Source organism: Carcharodon carcharias, chromosome 6, assembly GCF_017639515.1.
Source record: "Carcharodon carcharias isolate sCarCar2 chromosome 6, sCarCar2.pri, whole genome shotgun sequence".
Lineage (NCBI taxonomy): Eukaryota > Metazoa > Chordata > Chondrichthyes > Lamniformes > Lamnidae > Carcharodon > Carcharodon carcharias.
The window spans coordinates 83,903,594-83,930,439 of record NC_054472.1 but is presented as its reverse complement, the minus strand read 5'-3'; the positions used below and the strand labels follow the sequence as shown (position 1 = coordinate 83,930,439).

Genomic DNA, 26,846 nt, shown 5'->3' with positions numbered 1-26,846 from the left:
ACAATTGAATCTGCTTCCAACACCTTCTCAGAAGAAGCATTCCAGATCCTAACCACTTTTGGCATAAAAGCATGTTTTCTCACATCTCATGCCATTGGTTCTTTTACCAATCACCTTAAATCTGTTCCCATTGGTTCTTGGCCCTTTGACCAAAGAGAACAATTTCTCTCTCTATACTCTGTCTAGAGCCCCCATCATTCTGAGTACCATTATCAAATCTCCTCTCACATTTCTCTAAGGAGAACAACCCCAGCTTCTCCTATCTATCCTTGTAACTGAAGTCCCTCATCTCCAGCACCATTCTCATAAATCTTTACTGCATTCTATTAAGCCTTCACAGCCTTCCTAACATGCTGTGCCCAGAATTGGACACAATACTCCAGTTGAAATTGAGCCAGGGTTTATAAAGGTTCATCTTAACTTCCTTGCTTTCGTACTCTTATGCCTCGATTTATAAAGCCCAGAATTCCATATGCCTTTTTAAACACTTTCTCAACGTGTCATACTTCCTTCAATGATTTACGGACACATACTCCCTCACCTCCAGCATCCCTCCGGTCGCTCTGAACCTGTACCCCTTTAGTTTATGTTATGTCTCCTCATTCCTCCTACCAAAATGAATCACTTCATACTTCCTTGCATTAAATTTCATCTGCCACGTGTCCTCCCATTCCACCAGGCTGTGTCCTCTTGAAGCCTATCACTATCCTCCTCACAGTACACAATATTTCCAAGTTCTATGTCATCTGCAAATTTTGAAAATATGCCGAGTATACTCAAGTCTAAACCATTAATAGACATCAAGAAAAAGTGTTCCTAGTGCCGCTCTATGGGGGACACCACTGTATTCGCTCCCATAGTCTGAAAAACAACCATTCACCACTACTGTCCGCCTCCTGTCACTCAGCCAACTTCGTATCCATGCAGCCACCACCCATTTTATTTTTTGAGTTTCAACTTTGATGGCAAGCCTATTATGTGACACTTCAAACAAATGTCTTTTGGGAGTCCATGCACACCACATCAACCTCATTATCCTCATCAATCCTTTCTGTTACCTTATCAAAAAACCCAAGTCAAATCAGATGAACATGAGTTGCTTTAACAAATCTGTGCTGGCTTTCCTTATTAACCCTATACCTGCGTGAGTGATGGTTAATCTTGTCCCAGGTTATCGTTTCTAAAAGCTTTCCTGCCCAGCACTGAGGTTAAACTGACTAGGTTGCAGTTGCTGGGTATATCCTTACACTTTTTTTTGAAATAGGGTGTAACACTAGCAATTTTCCAGTCCTCTGGCACCACCCCTGTATCTAAGGAGGCCTGGAAGATTATGGCCAGTATATCTGCAATTTCCATCCTCATTTTCCTCAGCGTTTCCTAGACAAAGCAGGGAACTGGCACAAGGTAACAGTTATTACTGTTGCCTGGTTGCTGGGCACAGACCTGTATGGCGTGCCATCTGTGCATGCAAATGTTTGCACGATGTGGGAACTTAATCCTTTTCTATTGATAAAGATGCCAAACTGGTGATGGGGTGCAGGTAAAGCAATCCGTTGCAATATATAGCACCTTACGTCCCGAGGAAGCCTGCAATGTGGTTGAAAGCTGGTACGTTCTTGTTCCATTTCACTTTGTCCATGGGTAAAGAATATAGAGAACCTTGGTGACCTCCCTGATAAATTTCTGTACTGCAAATTATGAGGTGTTGCTCAAGTCACCTGCTTGAAAGGAGACTTTGACATGAAAGATGACCTTAATAACCATTGACAGTGCTATCTATGTCAAGGTGTGTGGCTGCAGCAGGTGAAATAGCTTGGTGGCAGCTTCCTTAGTGCAGCGAAGTTCATGTAAAAGTGCTCCCTTAATACCCACTGTGGGTTTGGAGTAATACCTGCTTCGTCACAGGTGCTCCTCTGACTTCCATCCTACTCCCCTCATCCTTCAGTTCCAAAGGCAGCCTTGCCAGACTAGTCAAACTGTTTAGAAGGCAGTCAACACCAACAAAATCATCACAGCAGTCAAACTTAATTTCCAGTTTCAAAAATGCAGGCCAAACAAACAACCATCATGGGCCAGCATTTGGCAATGATAAACCAGCAACTAATCCTTAAGTATGATCCCTTTTTAATAATATTGGTGTGGAGTCCTTTCTGTCTGTTAGCACCATTAGTTCATGAGTTTAATACATGGCAAGTCAGGCGTTGGGGCACACCAAAATCAGGAAAGGATCTTTCAACAAGAGCAGGATCCTAATCTAAGTTATTTAATATTTTAAATAATTCTGCCGTGAGCTCTGATCACCTGTGCAAAAGCTCGATCCCATATGGTGGGCTGTGTACTTTCAGCTCGAAACGAGTCTGTGCCTACTATTCTACGTGTTAGAGGCTTATGCATCCATTTAGTGTCTGACTGCATGGTGTCATTGAATTTCTAGGCTGATGATTTTTGCTGTTGTGGAATTGATGGTAAACATGCTAATGGCATGTTGCCCACCTAGCCCTTCTTCATGTGTGAAGAATAAGTGCCATTAAGTGATACCAACATAGGGACATCAAGCCAAGCCAAATCTATCCTCGTCTGATTACCATTCACCACAATTTTCAATCAGAGTCAATGGTGAAGATCAGAAGTGGGAATTGTGGGTGATTCCCTCCTCCTCATGTCAGGCATTGAAACCAAATGTTGCACATTTGCAGCTACTTCAGCTGAGGTTAATTAAATCAGATTTTCAATGTTTAAATACACAGTATATATACTGTGGACAATTACAGAAGTTATGAATTAATGATTTGAGTTACTACCGGCTCCTATGGGGTGATTTCCAAGTTCACAATACAATCCTTGTGGTGTTGGAAAATGCATGATCCTAATTACAGCCTAAACGTTTTCTGGCATTCACTCAATATCTTGTTTCTGTATTATTGCTGTTACTGACTAGGACAGCTTGTTCTCGCCTTTCATTTTATTACTCTGTCTCTTACCTTACTTCCGCACCAAGCTATACTAACCCTAATGCTGCACATCGAATTCCAAATTGATCCAAAACCAACTGTGCACCAACACAAAAATGAAACATTAGTACAACTGCAGAATTAGTGGGATGAAATTAAAACATGAAAAAATGTGTGCCTCAAGTTGGTGATTTCCTGATATGTACTCCTAACAGGCCAGGCTCCACATCAGAATTCAGAAAACTGGCTCTTGGCATTTGAATGCTCTCCCATGTATCAATTCTCTATCAGGGAGTGGAAATCCAAAATTGGCCACAATAACCAATTTAGACTTTACTAAAAAAAAATTAAGTTTGAAAACACTTTTCAACTTATAAAAAAATCCCTTTCAAATGCAAAATAACCTTGGTTAGCCTAGTAGATAATAGCTTCATACGATATAAGTTTTCTATAATCCAACCCAAATCTTTTGCTTTTTCTATCTTCATTGAAGGTCATTCATTCATTGTGCACATTATATACTTTCTGTACCAATCTGCATTACCTTTACTTTATTCACATTAAAACAAAGTTGACATTCATTCCGATATCTTTAAAGACTGCATAACACTAGGCAGGATCTACTGGTTTTTGGGAGGAGAGGTGAGTTAGAGACCCTTCATCAGACATAATGTTGATGGGGAAGATGGTATGCAATCCTTTTTCTTTTTTATTTCTAACAGACTTCCCCAGTATTTTAGGTTTTAACTTCAGACTTGATTTGGCTTTCAGCGTTTTCAAATATATTTTCTTTGATGGGCCTCTCTCTGCCTTAGCTAATTCTCACTTTTTCCTTATGTTCTTTAATACTTTGCCTGACTGAGGTGATTGTTTACATCATCTAATAATCTGCTTTTCTTTTAAGCATATTACAGGTATTTCACCAATTAATTTTCTCCATATGGTTTGATCATCTCTTTGTTTGACACTTCTTCTCAGGCAGGGGGAGGTGATGGCGTAGTGGTATTTTCACTGGGCTAGTAATCCAAAGACCCAGGGTAATGCCCTGGGGACCTGGATTCAAATCCTGCCATGGCAGATGGTGGGATTTGAATAAAAAAAAAACAAATCTGGAATCAATTAAACCATTGTTGTAAAAGCCCATCTGGTTCACTAATGCCCTTTAGGGAAGGAAACCTGCTGCCCTTACCTGTGACTCCAGACTCACAGCAATGTGGTTGACTCTTAAATGCCCTAGCAAGCCAGGGTTGTAACAAACCGCAAGAAAAAAAGGGAATGAAACTGAATGGACCACCCAGCATCAACCCAGGCACCGGAACCCTGCAAAGCCCTTCTTACTAGGGGTGACTGTCTCACAGACTAGTCAAGCAACAGCCTGACAGTCAACCTCACGGAATCATACCTTACAGATAATGTCCCAGACATCCCTGGGTATGTCCTGTCCCACCGGCACTGTGGTATACAGTCAGGAGGGAGCTGCCCTGGGAGTCCTCAACATCGACTCCAGACCCCATGAAGTCTCATGGCATCAGGCCAAACATGGGCAAGGAAACCTCCTGATTACCACATACCATCCTCCCTCAAATGATGAATCAGTGCTCCTCCATGTTGAACATCAAGGGTGCAGAATGTACTCTGGGTGGGGGACTTTAATATCCATCACCAAGAGTGGCTCGGGAGCATCACTACTGGCTGAGCTGGCAGAGTCCTAAAGTACGTTGCTGCTAGACTGAGTTTGCGGCAGGTAGTGAGGGAACCAACAAGAGGGAAAAACATACTTGACCTCATCCTCACCAACCTGCCTGCCACAGAGTGACCACCGCACAGTCATTGTGGAGACAAAGTCCCGTCTTCACATTGAGGATACCCTCCATCGTGTTGTGTGGCCCTACCACCGTGCTGAATGGGATAGATTTCAAACAGATCTAGCAACTCAAGATTGGGCATCCATGAGGTGCTGTGGGCCATCAGCAGCAGCAGAATTGTACTCAAACACAATCTGTAACCTCATGGCCCGGCATATCCTGCAGTCTACCATTACCATCAAACCAGGGGATCAACCCTGTCTCAATGAAGAGTGCCAGGAACAGCACCAGGCATACATAAAAATGAGGTGTCGACCTGATGAAGTTATAACACAGGGCTACTTGCGTGCCAAACATCATAAAGCAGCAAGTGATAGACACTTGCTCCTACAACCAACAGATCAGATCTAAGCTCTGCAGTCCTACCACATCTCGTTGTGAATGGTCGTGGACAATCAAATCATTTACTGGAGGAGGAGGCTCCACAAATATACCCATCCTCAATGATGGAGGAGCCCAGCACAGCAGTGCAAAAGATAAGGCTGGAGCATTCACAGCAATCTTCAGCTAGAAGTGCCGAGTGGATGATCCATCTCGGCCTCCTCAAGAGGTCCCCAGCATCACAGATGCCAGGTTTCAGCCAATTCGATTCACTCTATGTGATATCAAGAAATGGCTGAAGGCTGTGGGCCCTGACAATATACTGGCAATAGTACTGAAGACTTGTGCTTCACAACTTGCTGCGCCCCTAGCCAAGCTGTTCCAGTACAGCTGCAACACTGATATATATACCCAGCTATGTGGAAAATTGCCCAGGTATGTCCTATACACAAAAGCAGGACAAATCCTGCTTTTTTTTTCTAACCCAGCCAATTACTGTCCCATCAGTCTACTCTCAATCAGTAAAGTAATGGAAGGGGTCATCAACAGTGCTATCAAGCGGCACTTGCTTAGCAATAACCTGCTCATTGATGCCCAGTTTGGGTTCTGCCAGGGCCACTCAGCTCCTGACCTCATTACAGCCTTGGTTCAAACATGGACAAAAGAGCTGAACTCCTGGGGCAAGGTGAGAGTGACTGCCCTTGACATCAATGCAGCATTTGACTGAATGTGGCATCAAGGAGCCCTAGCAACACTGGAGTCAACAGGGATCAGGGGGAAAACTCTCCATTGATTGGAGTCATAGCTAGCACAAAAGAAGATGGTTGTGGTTGTTGCAGGTCAGTCATCTCAGCTCCAGGACATCACTGCAGGAGTTCCTCAGGGTAGTTTCCTCGACCCAACCATCTTCAGCTGCTTCATCAATGACCTTCCTTCCATCATAAGGTCAGAAGTGGGGATGCTCGTTGATGATAGCACAATGTTCAGTACCATTCGCAACTCCTCAGATACTGAGGCAGTCCATGTCCAAATGCAGCAAGACCTGGACAATATCCAGGCTTGGGCTGACAAGTGGCAAGTAACATTCACGCCACACAAGTGTCAGTCAATGACCATCTCCAAAAAGAGAGAATCCAACCTTCACCCCTTGATGCTCAATGGCATTACCAGCACGGAATCCTCCACTATCAACATCCTGAGGGTTACCATTGACCAAAAACTGAACTGGACTAGCCGTATAAATACCGTGGCTACAAGAGCAGGTCAGAGGCTAGGAATCATGCAACAAGTAACTCACTTCCTGACTCCCCAAAGCCTGTCTACCATACAAGGCACAAGTCAGGAGTGTAATGGAGTACTCCCCACTTGCCTGGATGAGTGCAGCTCCCATAATACTCAAGAAGCTGGACACTATCCAGGACAAAGCAGTCCACTTGATTGGCATCATATCCATAAAAATTCACTCCCTCCACCACCGACGCAAAGTAGCAGCAATGTGTACCATCTATAAGATGCACTGCAGGAATTCACCAAGGCTCCTTAGATAGCACCTTCCAAACCCACGTCCACTACCACCTAGAAGGACAAAGGCAGCAGATAGATGGGAACACCACTACCTGGAGGTTTCCTCCAAGTCACTTACCATCCTGACTTGGAAATATATCGCCATTCCTTCACTGTCGCTGGGTCAAAATCCTGGAACTCCCTTCCTTACAGCACCGTGGGTGTACCTACACCAAATGGACTGCAGCAGCAAGAAGGCAGCTCACCACCACCTTCTCAAGGGCAACTAGGAATGGGCAATAAATGCTGGTCCAGCCAGCGAAGCCCACATCCCGTGAATTAATAAATAAGAAAAAAGATTCTATTAAATTGATTGTTTATGTTTCATTTTTCAGTCCTAAAGTACCTTGGCTACAGAATCATCCCCTCTTCCTTTTCCATTCGACTGAATAGTCTTCTATGTATTTCCAACCTTTCCTGTTTTTGTTTCAGATTTCCAACATAAAAATATTTTTTGCTTTTTATTCTACAATTTAAATCTTAACCCTATTTTGAAAATCAGAATTACACTGTCTATCCTTCAGTCCAGTTCTTGAATTTATGGAACTTCTTAGCAACTTTTGCTTAAAATTTTGGGTTCAAGATCACAAGTAATGTTGGTGGTCACTTAATGTCAGTATCAACACTCGTGGCCAGTAAGAAAAGAAAGAAAAATAACATTTATATTGCATCTTTCATGTCCTCAGCATACTCCAAAGCACTTTACAAACTGCTTTTAAGTGTAGTCCATGTTGTTTTGTAACCATATGGAGTAGTCAATATGTGCACCGGTTGAGGGCTAAATGTTGGTCAGAGTTGGCTGAGGAATAAAGGTTGGTCAAGGTACTGGGGAAACTTTCTGCCTCTGCTTTGAGTAGTGCCACGGGATCTTTTGCATCTACCTGAACAGGCACATGTGGCCTTGGCTTGACGTTTCTTCTGATTGACAGCCCCTTCTACTGTACAATGTTTCCTCATAGCTCACTGTACTATGTGCTGCCATCCTAGAATGGGTCTTCACCTATCAACCCTTCGACTCAGAATGACTCAAATAAATATATACACCATCCTTGTTCTTCTAATTGGATTCATTTTCCCAAGGACGATTATCACAATGACTTTCCTGTTTGACTAGTTTGTTAATTGTTCACTTTGAGTTGACAGTAATGAAACAACTGTTTTTATCATTACAAATTGCCAGACAAACTGCCTCTACACTTTCCCCTTCAGCTATTATAGACATGTAACCGATAACATTTGTAAACAAAGCATTTATATTTGGAGGAGAAGCAAACATGTGACTTTCAAAGTTAAAATGTCACCATGATGGAACTAGGTTCTCGTCACAAGATTAAAGTTTCAAAGCCCATTCTGGAGACTTGAGCACAGAATTTAAGCTGACATGTCAGTGTGGTACTGAAGGAGTGTTTTAGCGTTGGAGGTGCTGTCAAACTGAAGCTCATCTGCCCAATTGGAAGGATCCCATGATAGTATTTAAAGTGGATAACATTTTGTCCTCTCTCAATACATTTAAAACAAATTATTTGATCATCATTTTATTGCTATCTGTAGAACCTTGCTGTTTGCAAATTGGCCACGACCTTTTCCTATTAACTATACCTCAGATATACTTAATTGGCTGTATAGTGATTTGGGATGAACTGAGTTTATGAAAGGTTCTGCATAAAAGCAGGCCTATTCTTTCTTTCTTAGGCTTCTGTGAATGTAAATGAATACTCTTTGCTAAATGGCTCAGGAAATGAGGTAGCACCCATCAGATATAATTTTCAAAACTGTACAGTTTCTTGGCATAATATTTAGACTCAATATTTAGTTGCCTTTGCTTCAACTGTTTTCAAAAGAAAATTGTGTTAAATGGCACTACATCCAGCAGCCACTATGCTATCAGACAGCTGTGGCAATGAATTTTTACCCTCCATTTTGAACAGATATGGATATCACAATCTGCTGCAGTAAATTAATCACACATTACTTTTATTCATACTTCCTGATTTCTAAGCTTAGCAAATAAGATTTCTGTTTGTACCTGTAGCATAAAATAAAAATATATCAAGAACCTAAATACAAGACCTGTACATATTCTAATAGGTCAAATTCTACATATGTAATTAAACAACCTTGGTCAAGAAAAGAGGTCAGAGGCTGTATAAAACTAGAAGAAAGTACCTACACGGATGTAAAGAATAATAATAGTAATAAAGAAGAGATCCCACGGCGAGGACAGGACAACAAAGGGATGTTAGGTAGGTAGTAAGAACTGCAAAAAAAAAATGTGAGAAATACTTTATGAGATATGAAGGATGACACTAAAGTCTATACAAATGTGTTATGACACAGCAGATAGTAAATGCTGAGCTGTTCAAATCTCAGAGGGAAACTTGAAACAACTGTCACAACTAATTTTCAACTTGTATGTTTTGAGATGTAGGCTTTGAATTGAGTAATAAGACCACCGAGTCTTAAGAGGTTTTTGTAAAACTAAATTAAACATTAATTCATAAGAGAAATGATTTTAAATACATACAAAGATCTACAAATTACTAATATGATCCTTCTAAATCCCTTAATCAATCTAACTCCCATTATCTAACACTTTCATTAAGGCAACAGTAAGACACCTAGATTTTAAAAGACCCAGGCAAAGAAACATGATACCCTGAACAAGTCGAATTCAAAGTGAGTTCTCTTAACTTCAGTCCCTGGAGGTAGCAGTTTGGTATATACAGGCTACAGGCTTTTCACACTTGTTGGATTTTAAACTGCCTACCCTTACACACAGCCTTCACTCCTTTATACATATTTCCCCCTTTGAATGCAAATTCCCATTGCTTCACTATGTATTTGGACTTAATCTTCCTGATAATAAAAACCTCTCATAGCACTAAGTTTTACCAGTAATCTTTGGGAAAAAATAAACACACTGTTTCTTAACTTCACCTGGCTAAGTGACACATTTTCCCCTCCTTTGAAAACAATCCAGTTTGATTTATTTAAAAATGCAAATGTCCTTTTACCTTACATTCTAAACTTCCATGTTTACCTGATGAACATTTCAAACCTAACTTCTCTTCTTACATCAAAGTACCCTGACTAACTGCCTCTAATTCAATTAAGTCTCACGCACACACATATACACATCCTACTAATACTCTATTTTACAATAAATTCCAATAACATTATAGAAATTGTATCTTCCTGACAAATGTACTAAGAGAAAGAGGGTAGCTGAGCTAATATGGACCCATTAAAGACACTTGTAGATAAATTGTAATTGAAAATAAGGAATTGGCAGATTTGTTAAATGATTATTTTCTATCAGTCTTCTAGGAGAGGAAGAAGATAAACTATCAGAGGTCCAACAAAAACTAAAAACAAACCACTGATAGGATTTTATTTGATTGAATACAAGTTAAAAGAAAATAAGGTAATCAAAAATATAATGAGACTGAAGATAGACAGATCACCATGACCAGATGGTTTTCATGTCAGTATATTAAAAAGTAAATGACAGCTGCTTCAGTTATGATCCTCTCTCTTGTTTCAGGAATAGTACTCTTGTACTGAAAATTACCAACACCACTCCATTATCTAAGAAGGGTGGGACAGAAAAACCAGGAAATTATAGACATATTTAGGTTAACATCGATTGTGAGGAAGTTACTGTAATCTGTCATTAAGCGCAGAATGATCAAGCACTTGGAGAAATATGAACTGATTGGAGCACCATAGCATGGATTTGTAAAAGTTGTTACGTCTAACTTGCGTAGTTGAACTTTTTGAGATCATTAACATAGTTGATTAGGAAGTGACTATTTACATGGACTTCCTGAAAGCATTCAGTAAAATTCCACATAATAGATTGCTAGCAAAAATGAATGTATATAGAGCTGGAAGCAACCTATTGAAACGATAGAAAATTGGCCAGGAGTAGTGTAGGAATAATTGATATATACGCCAACTGGTGTGAAGTGATACCACCTAACCACCGCCACCAATGCCTCCCTCCCAACACCCCGCTCTCCCCACCCACCCCCAGATCTGTATTGGAGCCTTAGCCTTTCACTATATTTATCAATTGCTCAGATGAAGGAATAGAGAACATATATCCAAATTTGCTAAGTTAGTTAATGCAACAAGTAGATGGGAGCAGAAACTTACAATGGGACTCTGATAGATTAAATGGAGAAAAACTGTGGCAGATGAGGCTCAGTGTGGGGAAATGTAAGTTCTTGATTTTGGACGAATTGGAAACATCTTCTAGAATGTCTACCCTATTGAACTCTTTCATGATTTCAAAGATCTCGATCAGGCTACCTTTACCAGAAAAAAAAAGTCTGAGCCTAATCAGTCTTTCCTAGTAGTTGTAACCTGTCAGTTCTGGTACCATCCTTGTAATTTTTTTGCACTTTTTCTCGTGCCTCTATGTCCTCTTCGTAACATGGAGAGCAGAACTGTGAATAGCACCTCTTGCTTTTTGAATTCTATTCTGTTGCAAACTGTTTTTTTTTTGTATTTGTAATAGCTTCATTAACTTGCACTGCTACTTTTAATGATTTAGGAATCTACAACCCTACATCTTTGTTAAGCAAGGGTATTAAGGGATGTGGAACAGAGGCAGGTAAACAGAGATAAGATACCTATCAGCCATGATCTAATTGAATGGCACAACAGGATCATGGAACTGGATGTTCTATCTCTGTTCCAATGGTGGTTAAAGGTCACCAATAAGTGATCTGATTATCAAAATGCACTTATCCAACAGAGAAAAGAACATCTGACATTCCCATAAAAATACCATGCTACTCAATTACATCAAATTACAAAATAACAAGTGTCTATTATCACAGATAAACAAACCAACAGAATTAGTTGATCACATCTGAGATGTTTCAAAGTTCACACATAATATGAGACCAACAAATATATCACGAATTGATAAGTTTTATTTATAAAATGCAAAGAACTTTTTTTCTAAATAGATTGTAATTATAAATCACATTAAATGGCAGGGAAAATATTGTTTTCAAGAACATAGGAAATAGAAAAATGACCTGTCAACCTGCTTCACCATTCAATATGTTCATGGCTGATCTTGGGCTACAATGCCACGTTCACACTCGCACCCCATATCCCTTGATTCCCTGAGACACCAAAAATCTATTTAACACAATCTTAAATATATTCAATGATGGCTCATCCACATCTCTCTAGGGTAGAAAATTCCAAAGATTCACAACCCTCTGAGTAAAGCAATTCCTCTTCATCTCAGTCCTAAATGATTTGCCCCTTATCTTGAAACTGTACCCTCTTGTTCTAGATTTCCCAGCCAGGGGAAACAACATTTCAGTATCTACGCTGTCAAGCCCCTTCATGATCTTGAGTGTTTCAAAGAGATGTTAGCTCATTCTTCTAAACTCCAGGGAACATACAGGCAATTTACTCAGTCTCTCATCATAGGACATACATGCTCACAAGATAATTACAGACGGGGAAAGGTCATTCAGTCTTAGTTTTTCCATCAAGAATGACCCTAAAGTCCTCCCACTGCACAATGCAATTAGTTCAAGGTTTTCATTTCTACTACCCTATCATTCATGTATTGGTTACTCATTGTGAGAAGAAGAATTTCCTGATATCAGTCTTATATTTGCTTTTTAATAGTTTGAACCTGTGTTCACCTGCACTACACTTGCAGTTTTAACATTCAAGATTCAGTTGCATTATGTTAAATATTTTATATACTCTACGAGATCAACATGCAGCCACTTCCTTTCCTATCCTTCCTCGTAACTCACACCTCTGACACTTGGGTTCACCTTTGTGGTTCCCTACACTTCCACCACAGCTTTAATGTATCCCATGTGCGTTGGTGATCAGAAATGGATATTGTACTTAAGGTGAAATCTGACCAGAACAATGCTGTTTAATTTCCCGAAACCTTATCGTTTTCAAGCTTGTGTGGCTGCTGCTCTGCATTGCTAAGACATGACAGGGTCAATTTTGACATTTCAGTAGGCAACTGACAGAACACATTGGCTACCTGCCCATTTGACAGCGAAGAGGCTGCTGTGATTTTGAGGCCCCAGTCTCATTTGAATTTGGCAGTTGAGCAGTGAATGCCAAACAGGACTGCTGCAAATTGCTGCTCTTCAGTCTCAGGGATGTCAGCTGGTTAAAATACTGACAGAGGCACACAAATAGGGGCTTGGAAGGAATGAACATGATTCTAGTCAGGCATTAGCTTGCATTTTTTTTAAAAAAGCTCATTTGTGGGATGTCGGTGTTGCTGGCAAGGCCAACATTTATAGCCCATCCCTAATATCCCTCGAGAAGGTGGTGGTGAGCCCTTTATAAAGGGATTTGCAGAATTTTGATCCTGTGCCTGTGATGAAGGAACAGTCAAGATGGTGTGTGTTCTCAAACACCTGCAACCTTTGTTTTTCTAGGTGGTAGAGGTCGCAGGTTTGGGAGATGCTGCCAAAGAAGCCTTGGTGAGTTGCTGCAGTGCGTCTTGCAGAGGTACAAACTGTAACCAAGTTATACTGGTGGCAGAAAGATTAAATATTTAAGGTGGTAGATGGAACGTCAATCAAGTGGCTGCTTTTTCCTTGCATGTTATTGCAGCTACACCCATTCTGACAAGTGGAGAGTATTCTATTACACTCCTGACTTGTGCCTTGTAGGTAATGGAGGGGCTTTGGAGAGTCAGGAAGTGATGCACTCATTGGAGCGTACCTAGCCTCTGACCTGCCCTTACAGCCACAGTGTTTATGTGGCTGGTCCAATAATGTTTCTGTTCAATAGTAACCCCCAACATGTTGATGGTGGGGGATTCAATGATGGCAATGCCATTGAATGTCAAGGGGAGATGGTTAGAGACAGTTTACTAGTTGGAGACAGTTGGATGTCATCCAAGTCTTTCTGCACTTTGGAAAGAACTACTTCATTCAAGGAATTGTGAATTGGATGAAACATTGCAACCATCAGTGTGCATACCCACTTCTGACCTTATGATGGAGGAAAAGATGTTGATGAAGCAGCTGCACATGGTTGGGCCTGGGACACTAACCTGAGGAAATCCTGCAGTGATGTTCTGGGGTTGAGGTGATTGGCCAAAAAAAACCACAATCATCTTCCTTTGTGCGAAGTATGATCCAGCCAATGGAGAGCTTTTCCCCTGATACTCAGTTATTCAATTTTATTAGGGCCAAATGCTACCTTGATCCCAAGGGCATCACCGCTCCTCACCTTTATGTGGAGTTAGGAGTGTTCCTTTATTTCTCGGTTCCAAAAAAGTCATACAATTAAAAAAAAAAATTCCAGCTGTTTCCTGATCAGAATGTAAGTATGCATGTGTGGAACAATCTTGTTGCAAGTTGTCCTCTGTGCAAGTTACAGAGTGACGATTGCTGAGATTAACGAGGGAATAGGGATACTGAGCCTATTTCAAGGCCCTTAATGCCCGTTAATACTGATTTTTCCCAGGCCCTGTATAACTTGGAGTCTATTAACATTTCTAGATTCTTTCAACTTCATCCTTTTAAGCACTGCATTTTACCCATTTTGCTGTTAATTCTGACTCAAATAATTCTTTGATTTCTATCAGATGTAATATTCATACATTTACGAATAGAGAAAGAATCAAAAGCTTGCTCAGTAAAATGGCAACATTTTGTCCATGAATACCTTAGTGTGGCTCCCTCAGTTTCCAACACATCTCCATCCTTTAGATATGCGTACTGATTGTCACCTTTTCCGACTGTCTCTTTCTGAGGTGGTTGGTGTGAAAGTTTGCTAATGCGAACATCGCCACCTTATAAAATTCAAACAGACACATTAAAAAACTGATCTAATTTATTTACAATCTTCAGAGGATATCCTAGACCTAATTAAGATAAATATAGACTGTTTACAAATCTGACAACAATAGATATAGAGTATGTACAAATAATGAGTTCCGAAGAAGTCATATTGGACTCGAAATATTAATTCTGTTTCTCTTTCCACAGATACTGTCAGATCTACTGAGTTTTTTCAGCATTTTGTTTATTTCAGATTTCCAGTATTTGCAGTATTTTGCTTTTATCTAATTTCTAGCTATATAATGACAAAAGCATATTTTTAATTCTTTTCAGAGTAAAGAAACATTCTTTATTAAGATTCACTAATGGTACTTAACAAATAAGACTTGTACTTATGCAAATAAGTCTTGTATGCCCAAATGGAAATCAAAAGTATTGTAATTTGCAGTTTGCTTGGGTTTCAGTTACCAGTACTGTACAATTTGTTGTCTCTACAGTCTCAATCTTGCTATAGAACAGATATAGAAAATGCAACATCATTCGCCTTTCCTTTGGAGCAACTGACACCACTTGTATTTAGATAGTACCTTTAATGAAAAATATCCCAAGACATACACTGAGGTTTAATCCAAAAATGGTGATGAACTAAAGGAGGAGGAAGGTTAGCTGACATGGACTTGATGGGCCAAATGGCCTCCTTCTGTGCCATAATGACTTTATGGGTGAAATGGGGGTAAGGGTGTTGAGATTTGGCTTGGTGGGGAAGAGAAAAGCAGCAAAGCTTACTTGAAAAAATGGTCTCAATATTCACAGATTCACCAGCCTGAGTGAAGAAATTTCTCCTCATTTCAGTCCTGAATGGCCTACACCTCAGACTGTGACCCCTTGTTCTAGATCCCCAGCCAGGAAACACCATCACTGCATCCTATCTGTTCAGCCCTGTCAGAATTTTACATGTTTCAATGAGATCCCCTCTCATTCTTCTAAACGCCATTGAATACAGGACTTGTTGACCTAATTTCTCCTAATATAACAATCCTGCCATCCCAGGAATCAGTCTGGTAAACCTTCACTGCACTCCCTCTATGGCAAGTATTTTCTTTTCCTAGGTACAAGCCACATGCACCAAGATCTGGACAACATTCAGGCTTGGGCTAATAAGTGGCGAGTACCATTCATGACATGCAAGTTCCAGGCACTGGCCGTCTCCAGCAAGAGAGAGTTTAACCGTCTGCCCTTGACATCCAGCAGCATTACCATCGCTGAACCCTCACTATCAACAGCTTGGGAGGTCTGCATTGACCAGAAACTTAACTGGACCACTGACATAAATACTGTGGCTACAATAGCAGGTTAGAGGCTGAGTATTCTGTGGCAAATGACTCAGCCTCTTGATTCCCAAAAGCCTTTCCACTATGTACAAGGGCAAAACAGGAGTATGATGGAACACTCTCCAATTGCCTCGGTGAGTGCAGCTGTTATGTGGATGGTAAATGCAAAGCTGCTCAGATTCCAGAGGGAAACTTGAAACAACTGCCACAACTGTTTTGCAATTTGTATATTTTGAGATGCGTGCCTTGAACTCAGTAGTAATAAGGCCACCAAGTCTTATAGGTTTCTTACAAAACTAAATTAAACATTTATTAATAGAAGAAATGATTTTAAGCACGTACATAGGTCTAGAAATTACCACTATAATTCCCCTAATTAATCTAACTCCCAGTTACACCTCTATTAAGGCAATAGTAAAACACACAGATTTAAACAAACCCAGGCAAAGCACATACCCTGGACAGTCAAATTCAAAATGAGTTCCTTGTAGACAACAAGGACTCCTGGCTAGGTAAAACATTGCACCCCCTCTTTTGAATTCAGGTCACTGTGGTTTATTTAAAAATGCAAGTATTGCCTTTATACCTCACATTCCCTACAACTTCAATCATGTTTACCTATTTAACATTTCAAACCTAGCAACCTAGCTTCTCTTCAGACATATCAAAGCCTTCATACCAGCTATCTTTAATTCAGTTAAGTACCCCCCTATATACACACAGACCCCACTATTACTCCACTTTACAATAAATTCCAAATAACATTATGAAAATTATTATATCTTCCTGACAGCAGCTCCAACAACACTCAAGATCAATGCCATCCAGAACAAAAGAGCCCATCTGATCGGCATGCTAAGCAGCAGCTTAAATATTTGCTTCCTCCACCACTGGCCTACAACAGGTGCAGCATGCACAATCTGACAAGATGCACTACACCAACTCGCTAAAGCTTCTTTTACAGCATCGCCTAAACCCATTACCTCCCCCACCCACCTAGAAAGACAAAAATAGAAAGTACACACCATCCTGATTTGGAAGCATATTGCCATTCGTTCATCGCTTGGGTCAAATCCTGGAAATTCCTACCTAACAGTACTATGGCAGTAACTTCACCATATGGACGGTTCAAATAGGCGGTTCACCACCATTCAAGCTAATGGACAGTAATTTTTGGCAGGGTGTAAAACCAGAATTTCAACCAATATGGTGGGTTTCCCGTTGGTCGTTTAGGTTAAAATTATCCCCATTATATCTGTTAGTATTTTTTTATAGTGTCATGTGTCTGGCGTGCGGGGCTAGCCATTATCTGTTTCGTAAATGATCTGCTTAATTTATCATTGAGTTTGCTGCACCATTGCTGAATCGATTTTCCAGAAAAAACTAGCCCAAACACAGAGTAAGATATATTATAATGCCATATTAAGAGTGTATTGCACTTCATACTGTTCTAGCAAATTCTGGCCCAATCTTTCATTATTTAACCTCTCAAATAATTTGATTATTTTGGTTGCTTCTGTTAGATCTTTTTCACTTATTCTGCCTTGGCCTTTTTCAAACCTGCCATCATGACTATATCCTCTCAATCCTGACATCAATTCTTCCATGGTTCTTATGACTTCCCATTATAGGAAGGGTATAAACAACACACTACTCTAGCTGTGGTCTAACAAACACCTTCTACAGATTCAACCTTACATGGTTTTTGCATTCAGTGGTCTTATACATAAAAGACATATTTCCTTTTGTTTGCTATTTCCACCTGGAATCTTGCTTTTAAAGATCTGCAAATTTGACTCCCAAATATCTTTGTTCCTCCATTTCACTGAGAAATGATAAAGGGATTTGATAGGGTAAATGCAAAAAAACTATTTCCTCTGGTGGGGAAATCCAGAATAAGGAGGCTTAACCTAAAATTAGAACTAGACCATTTACGTGTGAAATTATAGAGTCATAGAGGTCTACAGCACAGAAAAAGGCCCTTCGGCCCATTAAGTCTGCGCTGGTCAAACAAGTACCTAACTATTCTAATCCTATTTCCCAGCACTAGGCCCATATCCTTGCATGCCATGGCATTTTTAGTGCACATCCAAATATTTCTTAAATGTTATGAGGGTTTCTGCCTCTACTACCCTTTCAGGCAGTGGGTTCCAGACTCCCACCACCCTCAGTGAAAAAATTCCTCACATCCCCTCTAAACCTCCTGGCCCTTACCTTAAATCTATGCCTCCTGGTTATTGATCCCTCCACCAAGGAGAAAAGTTCCTTCCTGTCTACCATTAGGAAGAACTTTTTCCACAAAAAGGGTAGTGGAATGTGAAATGTTTCCACTGTTCCTCAAAAGGCCATGGCTGTTGGATCAATTGAAATTTTTCAAGATTGATCACTTTAGGTTAGATAAGGGTGTTAAGGGATATGAATCAAAGGTGGGTAAACGGAGGTGACAAACAGATAGCCACAATCTAATTGAATTCTGAAACTGACTCCAGATGCAGAATGGCCTAATCCTGTTCCTAAGTGCATATATTTAGGACATATTCTAATTCCTTTTTTCTTCAACATATACCACTTCACATTTCTTCATTGAACATGTCCCAAACAGTGCCCATACCCCCTAATGCAGTTCCTTCAACAATTTCTCAGTTCTCTGTATATTTATTTACAACTTATATTTATTTACAAAGTCATTTAAGTTAATATCACCAAATGTGCCTCCTGATAACTGAATGACAAAAGGAGATTAATAAATTAATAAATCACATTTATTAGCTGGGCACTTCGGACAACCCTGGGACTGAAATTCCAAATACACTTTATTATAGGTGCAGTTGGCAATTTTTATTTTGCAAGACACATTTTGGATTTCCTTTATTCCTGGTTAAATTTCAAAGGGTATTTATCTTCCAGTTCACCAGTTCTACAGAGGGCATCAAGAGGGTAGTGGGAAACACTTGGGGGAAAGGCAAAGAAAATCACTAACATATTGCTATTTTATGTGATATTTCTTATGAGAGATTCTGAAAGTCCAAATATATCACTTTCACTGCATTTACTTTTGTCGAGACATTTAGTAGTCTCCTTTAAAAATGTCATTAAATTACTTGAATGGCCTACCATTTACAAATCAGCTTAGACAAATAAAAAGCTCACTGTTGCGTTCTCCTCATACTGCAAGCTGTGCACAAAAAAAAAGTTTTGCCATGTTATAATGGAGCAAATCCAGACAGAAACATAGGTTAATTCACTTAATTACATTTGATTTGAACCAATGCACTATAATTTTGACTTTAAGTAAGCTTTCTGATGGAGGTCAAAAAAGATTTAAGGTGATTTACAATCATCAGTGTTAGGGCTCTTAAATTTGGAGGCTACATAATTAAAAGTTACCAATATTTGAGAATTGGGGGTGGTGGACGATGCTGGAGAAAATTTCTGAATGCAGATTTGTTTCATTTGACTTCCTTCATTGTATATATAAAATATTGCAGTAAATATAACATTTCAAAGTAAAACTTTACACAATGGAGTAGAACTGTTGCAATTTCTGCTGTAGTAGGCTTGCACATATCCCATTTATACTACCTAGATCCAATCCACTAAAACACAACTGGATTTTGAATTACAGTAACCAGCAAATTACACAAATTCCAGCGATGACAAATTATATTTCAGGTATTCATCCTTAATAATACTGCGTTACAGATTTACCATAAAATCTTATTTTACACCACTTCATTTTAGAGTTTTGGAAAACCACCTACAAATTACCTGCTACCTGAGTTGCTCCTGTTCCTGGAGGATATAAAAACAACTTGTATTTCTAAAGCAACTTTAACATAGTAAAACATTGCTGGCCTAGATGTAGTAAAACATTGTAAACATAGGAAAATATTGCTGGCCTAAATGCTGGAATAACCAGTGACGCTCACATGCTATGAATGAATGAAAAAAACATCCCAAGGAGTGTTATCAAACAAAGGCACATGGAGAGATACTAGGGCAGATAATTTATTTATTTGTTCATGGAATGAGAGCATCCTAAGGAAGGACATCATTTATTTCCCATTCCTAATTGCCTTTGTAAAGGTGGTGGAGAGCGCCCCCGACAGTTCAACTGGTGTAGGTACACCCACAGTATTATTAAGGAGGAAGTTTCAGGATTTTGATCCAATGACAACGAAGGAATGGCAGGATAGTTTGTGACTTGGAGCTGTGACTTAGAGGAGAACTTGGAGAGATTGTGATATTTCCATACTTCTGCTGCCTTTGTTCTTCTAAGTGGTAGAGGTGGTGCATTTAGAAGGTGTTATCGATGGAGCCTTGGCTGCAATGCGTCTTGTAGATGGTACTTACTGCTGCCACTGCACATCAGTGGTAGAGGGAGAGAATGTTTAAAATGATAGATGAGTGCTGATTAAATGGGCTGCTTTGTTGCACTTCTTGAGTGCTGTTGCAACTGCATTCATCCAGGCAAGTGGAGGGTATTCCTTCACACTCCTGACTTGTACTTTGTAGATGGTGGACAGGCTTTGGAGAGTTAGGAGCTGAGTTACTTACTGCAGAATTCTCAACCTCTGAAGTGCTCTTGTAGCCGCTGTATTTATATGTCTGGTCCAGTTAAGTTTCTGGCCAACGGCAAGCCCCTCAGGCTGTAAATGGTGGGGGAATTCAGTGATGGTAATGCCATTGGACGTCAAGGGGAGAAAATCATTACCTGGCACCTGTGTGGGGTGAGTGTTACTTATCAGCCCAAGCCTGAATATTGTCCAGTTCTTGCTGCAAGAATCTAGGTGTAGGCCATTCGGCTCAATGAGTCAGCTCCACCATTCAATGAGATCATGGTGATCTGTTAATCCTCGACTCCACTTTCCTGCCTTTTCCCCATAACCCTTGATTCTCTTACTGATTAAAAATGTCTATCTCAGCCTTGAATATAATTAATGACCCAGCCCTTTGCGACAAAGAATTCCACAGATTCACTACCCTCTGAGAGAAGAAATTCCTCCTCATCTCTGTCTTAAACGGGTGACCCCTTACTCTGAGATTATGCCCTCTGGTCCTAGACTCTCCCACAAGGGGAAACAACCTCTCAGCATCTACCTTGTCAAGTCCCCTAAGAATCTTACACGTTTCAATAAGGTTGCCTCTCATTCTTCTAAATTCCAATGAGTACAGGCCCAACCTACTCAACTCTCCTAATAAGAAAATACTTCCATACCCGGGATCAACCTAGTGAACCTTCTCTGGACTGCCTCCAATGCCAATATATCTTTCCTTGGATAAGGGAACCAAAACTTTTTACAGTATTCTAGATGTGGTCTAATTTGCGCCTTGTATAGTTTTAGCAAGACTTCACTATTTTTACACTCTATTCCATTTGAAATAAAGGCCAACTTTTCATTTGCCTTCCTTATTACTGCTGAACTTGTATGCTAGCTTGTGATTCATGTACGAGGACCCCCAAATCCTTCTGTGCTGCAGCTTTCTGCAGTCTTTTTCCATTTAAATAATATTCAGCTCCTCTATTCTTCCTGTCAAAGTGCATAACCTCACATTTTCCCACCTTATATTCCATCTGCCAAGTTTTTTGCCAATTCACTTAACCTATCTATGTCCCTCCGTAGACCCTTTGTGTCATCCTCACCACTTGCCTTCCCACCTATTTTTGTGTCATCTGCAAACTTGGCGATAGTACATTCAGTTCCCTCATCCAAGTCATTAATGTGTATTGTAAATAATTGTGGCTCCAGCACTGATCTCTGTGGTACTCCACTAGTTACAGGTTGCCATCCTGAAAATGCCCCCCATAACCGAACTCTCTGTCTTCTATTAGTTAGCCAATCCTTTATCCATGCTAATATACTACCCCCAACACCATGGGCTCTTGTCTTATTAAGTAGCCTTATCTGCAGTACCTTACTGAATGCCTTTTGGAAATCCAAATATATTACATCTACTGGTTTCCCTTTATCTAACCTGCTTGCTACCTCCTCAAAGAATTCTAATAAATTTGTCAGTCATGATTTCCCCTTCATAAAGTCATGCTGACTCTGCTTGATTATATTATACATTTCCAAATGCTCTCCTATTGCATCCTTTACAATAGACTCTAACATTTTTCCAATGACAGATGCTAAGCTAACTGGCCTGTTTTTGTCCCCCTCCCTTTTTGAATAAGGGTGTTACATACGTAGTTTTCCAATCCTCTAGGACTTATCCAGAATCTAAGCATTCTGGGAAGATTACTACAAGAGCATCACTATATCTGTAGCTACTTTCTTCAATATCCTAGGATGCAACCCATCAGGTCAAGGTGACTTATCGGCCTTTGGCCCTATTAGTTTCCCTAGTACTTTTTCTCTAGTGATAACTATCGTATTTATTTCCTCCCCTCCTTTTGCCCCTTGATTATTTAGTATTTTTGGTATGCTATTAGTGTCTTCTACCATGAAAAGACTGATGCAAAGTATTTATTCAACTCCTCTGCCGTTTCTCCTGGTTCCCCATTATTATTTCCCCAGCTTCATTCTCTAAGGGGCCTATGTTCACTTTGGCCTCTCTCTTACTTTTTATATATTTAAAGAAGCTTGAACATCAATCATCAGCAAATATCCCCACTTCTGACCTCATGATGAAGGATTGACCAAAAAAGGTGGGCTTTAAGAAGTATCTTAAAGGAAGAAAGGGAGGCAGAAAGGTGGCAAGGTTTAGGAAAGAAATTCCAGAGCTTAGGGCCTTGGCAAATGTAGGGACAGCCATCAACAACAAAGCAATCAAAACTTGGGATGTTCCAAGGCCAGCACTTGAGGAGTTCTGAGAACTCGATGGATTCTAGGGCTGACAGAGATTATAAAGACAGTGAGGGAGAGAGACAGTAGATAGATTTGAAAACAAGGATGAGAATTTTAAAATGGAGGCATTGCTTAAGTGGGAGCCAATGTAGATTAGTGAGCACAGGGTTGCTGGGTGAACGGGATTTGGTGCAAAGTAGGACATGGGGAGTTTGTATGATTTCAAATTTAAAAGGGATGGAAGAGGGGAAGCTGACTAGGGATGCATTTGAATAGTTAAACCTAGAGGTAACTAAGGCATGGATGAGGATTTCAGCCACAGACGAGGTGAGACAGGGGTGGATTGACAATGTTACGGAGCTTGAAAAAGATGGTCTTAATGATCACGCAGATACGTCATTGGAAATTCAACTCAGTGAAATAGGACACCAATGTTGCGGATATCTGGTTCAGCCTCGGACTTTTCCTTGTGAAAGGGATTTGTCAATTGCTATGGAACGGAGCTTATGAAGAACGGCTTTGGTCTTCCAACATCAATGTTGGAGGAAATTTTTGTTTTTCCAGTCCTGGATGTCAGACAAGTAGTTAGGCACTTTAGAGACAGTGAGGAATTGAGAGAGGTGGTGGTGAGGTTAGAGCTGAGGCTGTAAGAGTACACGGACAAAGACACTTTGATGGGATTTTACGGGACCTGGCAGAAGAAGGAAGATGGAAGTGAGTAGCAAAGCAGCTCTTGCTCCGACTCCCGTTTCTGTAGAACTACTGTGCCAGTTAGCCAATTAATGGCCAACAGTCCGATTGCTCAGCAGTCGGAGGTGGGCTTTGAGATGGCAGCAGTGTCATGTTTAAATGGCTGCCAGCACCCAAGCACTGACACAAACATTCACTGCTTTAAACATCCTCTGAGCAACCATCCTCCAAAGACTCAGGCATGCAAGCATCCAGCTCTGAGTGACCCCCACCAACATCCGGCCACCAGTGACCCCCACCAACATCCGGCCACCAGTGACCCCCACCAACATCCGGCCACCAGTGACCCCCACCAACATCCGGCCACCAGTGACCCCCACCAACATCCGGCCACCAGTGACCCCCACCAACATCCGGCCACCAGTGACCCCCACCAACATCTGGCCACCAGTGACCCCCTCCAGCATCCGGCCACCAGTGACACCCTCCAGCATCTGGCCACCAGTGACCCCCACCAACATCCGGCCACCAGTGACCCCCTCCAGCAATCGGCCACCGGTGACACCCTCCAGCATCCGGCCACCAGTGACCCCCACCGACATCCAGCCACCAGTGACCCCCTCCAGCATCTGGCCACCAGTGACCCCCTCCAGCATCCGGCCACCAGTGACACCCTCCAGCATCCGGCCACCAGTGGCCTCGCCATCATGTGACCCCTTAAGTATCCGGCTACCGCTGACCCCTCCAGCATCCAGCTCCCAGTGATCCCTCCAGCATCCAGCCACCATTGACCCCTCCAGCATCAGGCCACCACTGACTCCTCTAGTATCCGGCCACCACTGACCGCTCCAGTATCCGGCCACCACTGACCCTTCCAGCATCTGGCCATCACTGACCCCTCCAGCATCCATCTCCCAGTGACCCCTCCAGCATCCAGCCACCAATGACTCCTCCAGCATCCGGCCATCAATGACTCCTCCAGCATCCGGCTACCAGTGACCATTCCAGCATCCGGCTGTCAGTGACCCTTTCAGCATCTGGCTGCCAGTGACCCCTCCAGCATCCAGCTACTAGTGATCCCTTTATTGAACTGTTTCCAAGAAAGTATATCCCTCCTTAAGTAAGGAGACCATAACTGTACAGTTTTTCATGGGGTGTGACATCGCTGGTGAGACAGGCATTTATTGCCCATCCCTAATTGCCCTTGAGAAGGTGGTGGTGGGCTGCCTTCTTGAACCGCTGCAGTCCATGTCATGTAGGTACACCTGAAGTGCTGTTAGGGAGGGAACTCCAGGATTTTGACCCAGTGACAGTTAAGGAATGGCGATATATTTCCAAGTGAGAATGGTAAGCGTATTGGAGAGGAACTTCCAGGTAGTGGTGTTCCCATCTATCTGCTGTCCTTGACCTTCGAATTGGTAGTAGTGGATTTGGAAGGTGCTGTCTAAGGAGCTTCAGTGAGTTCCTCCTGTGCATCTTGTAGGTGATACACACTGCATTGTGTCAGTGGTGGGGGAGTGAATGCTTGTGGATGGGGGTGCCAACCAAGCGGGCTGGTTTGTCCTGGATGGTGTCAAGTTTCTTGAGTGTTTTTGGAGCTGCACTCATCTAGGCAAGTGGTGAGTATTCTATCACACTCCTGATTTGTGCCTTGTAAATGGTGGACAAGCTTTGGGGAGTCAGGAGGTGAGTTACTTGCTAGTCTCTTACCTGCTCTTGTAGCCACAGTATTATGTGGTTAGTCCGATTCAGTTTCTGGTCAATGGTAACACCCTGATAGTGGGAGATTCAGCAATGGTAATGCCATTGAATGTCAAGGGGAGATGGTTAGATTCTCTCTTGTTGGAGAGGGTCATTGCCTGGCACTTATGTGGCACGCATGTTACTTAACACTTATTATCCAGGCTAGGGCTGATGTCCAGGTTTTGCTGCATTTGTAACATGGACAGCATCAGTATATGAGTCATCACAAATGGTCCTGACCATTGTGCAATCATCAGCGACCATCCGCACTTCTGACCTTATCATGGAAGGAAGGTAATTGATGAAGCAGCTGAAGATGGTTAGGTCTAGGACATTACCCTGAGGAACTCCTGCAGTGATGTCCTGGAACTGAGATGATTGACTTCCAACAACCACAACCATCTTCCTTTGTGCTAGGTATGATTCCAATCAGCGGAGAGCTCTCCCCCAATTCCAACTGACTCCAGTGTTCCTAGGGCTCCTCGATGCCACACTTAGTCAAATGCTGCTTGACGGAAAGAGCAATCACCCTCACCTCACTCTAGGGTTCAGCTCTTTTGTCCATTTTTGAACCAAGGCTGTAATGAGATCAGAAGTTGAGTGGCACTGATAGGACCCAAAATGAACATCAGTAAGAAGGTTATTACTAAGCAACTGCCACTTGATAGGACTGTTGATGACCTCTTCCATCACTTTACTGATGATTGAAAGTAGACTGATGGGTTGGTAATTGGCCAGGTTGGATTTGTCCTGTTTTTCGTGGGCAATTTTCCACATTGCTGGGTATATGTCAGTGTTGTAGCTGTACCAGAACAGGTTGACCAGGGGCTCAGCTAGTTCTGGAGCACAAAGTCTTCAGAACTATTGTGGAATATTGTCAGGGCCCAGAGCCTTCTGCTGTTTCTTGATATCACGTGGAGTGAATTGAATTGACTGAAGACTGGCAGCTGTGATGCTGGGGACTTCTGGAGGAGGGCAAAATGGATCATCCATTCAGCACTTCTGGCTAAAGATTATTGCAAGTGCTCCAGCCTTATCTTTGCACTGATGTGCTGGGCTCCCCCATCATTGAGGATGGGAATATTTGTCGAGCATCCTCCTCCAGTAAGTTGTTTAATTGTCCACCACCATTCACGACTGGATGTGGTAGGGCTGCAGATCTTAGATCCGCTGGTTGTGGAATTGCTTAGCTCTGTCTTTCATTTGCTGCTTATGCTGTTCGGCATGCAAGTAGTCCTGTGTTATAGCTTCACCAGGTTAGCACCTCATTTTCAGGTACGGCTGGTGCTGCTCCTGGCATGCCTTCCTGTACCCTTCATTGAACCAGTGTTCAGCCCTTGGCTTGGTGGTAATGGTAGTGTGGGGGATATGCTGGGCCATGAGGTTGCAGATTGTGGTTCAGTACAAGTCTGCTGCTGCTGATGGCCCACGGCGCCTCATAGTTGCCCAATCTTGAGTTGCTAGATCTGTTCAAAATCTATCCCATATAGCAGAGTAGTCGTGCCACACAACATTATGGAGGGTATCCTCAATGTGAAGATGGGATGTCGTCTCCACAACGACTGTTGCCAGTGTCACCCCTATTGACAGATGCATCTGCGGAAGGGAAGGTTGGTGAGGATGAGGTCAAGTACGTTTTTCTCTCTTGTTGGTTTCCTTACCATCTGCTCTAACCCAGCCTAGTAGTTATGTCGCTTAGGACTTGGCCAGCTTGGTGGGTTGTGATGCTACTGACCCTGCTCGGTGATGGACTTTGAGGTCCCTCACCCAGAGTACATTCTGCACCCTT

The 26,846-nt window shown here is 41.7% G+C and overlaps 1 protein-coding gene across 3 annotated transcripts in view; it reads right to left on the bottom strand.

The window, feature by feature from the left end:
• Positions 1-26,846, bottom strand: part of lactb2 (lactamase, beta 2) — a 66,464-nt gene that overhangs the window by 26,709 nt on the left and 12,909 nt on the right. For all 3 annotated transcript variants that reach the window (XR_005943336.1, XM_041190172.1, XM_041190173.1), the window contains exon 3: positions 14,387-14,513. Coding sequence is in view for 2 of the 3 variants with exons in the window: in XM_041190172.1 (XP_041046106.1) it covers positions 14,387-14,513 (127 nt within the window). In the remaining variant the exon portion in view is untranslated. The remainder of the gene's footprint in view (positions 1-14,386; positions 14,514-26,846) is intronic.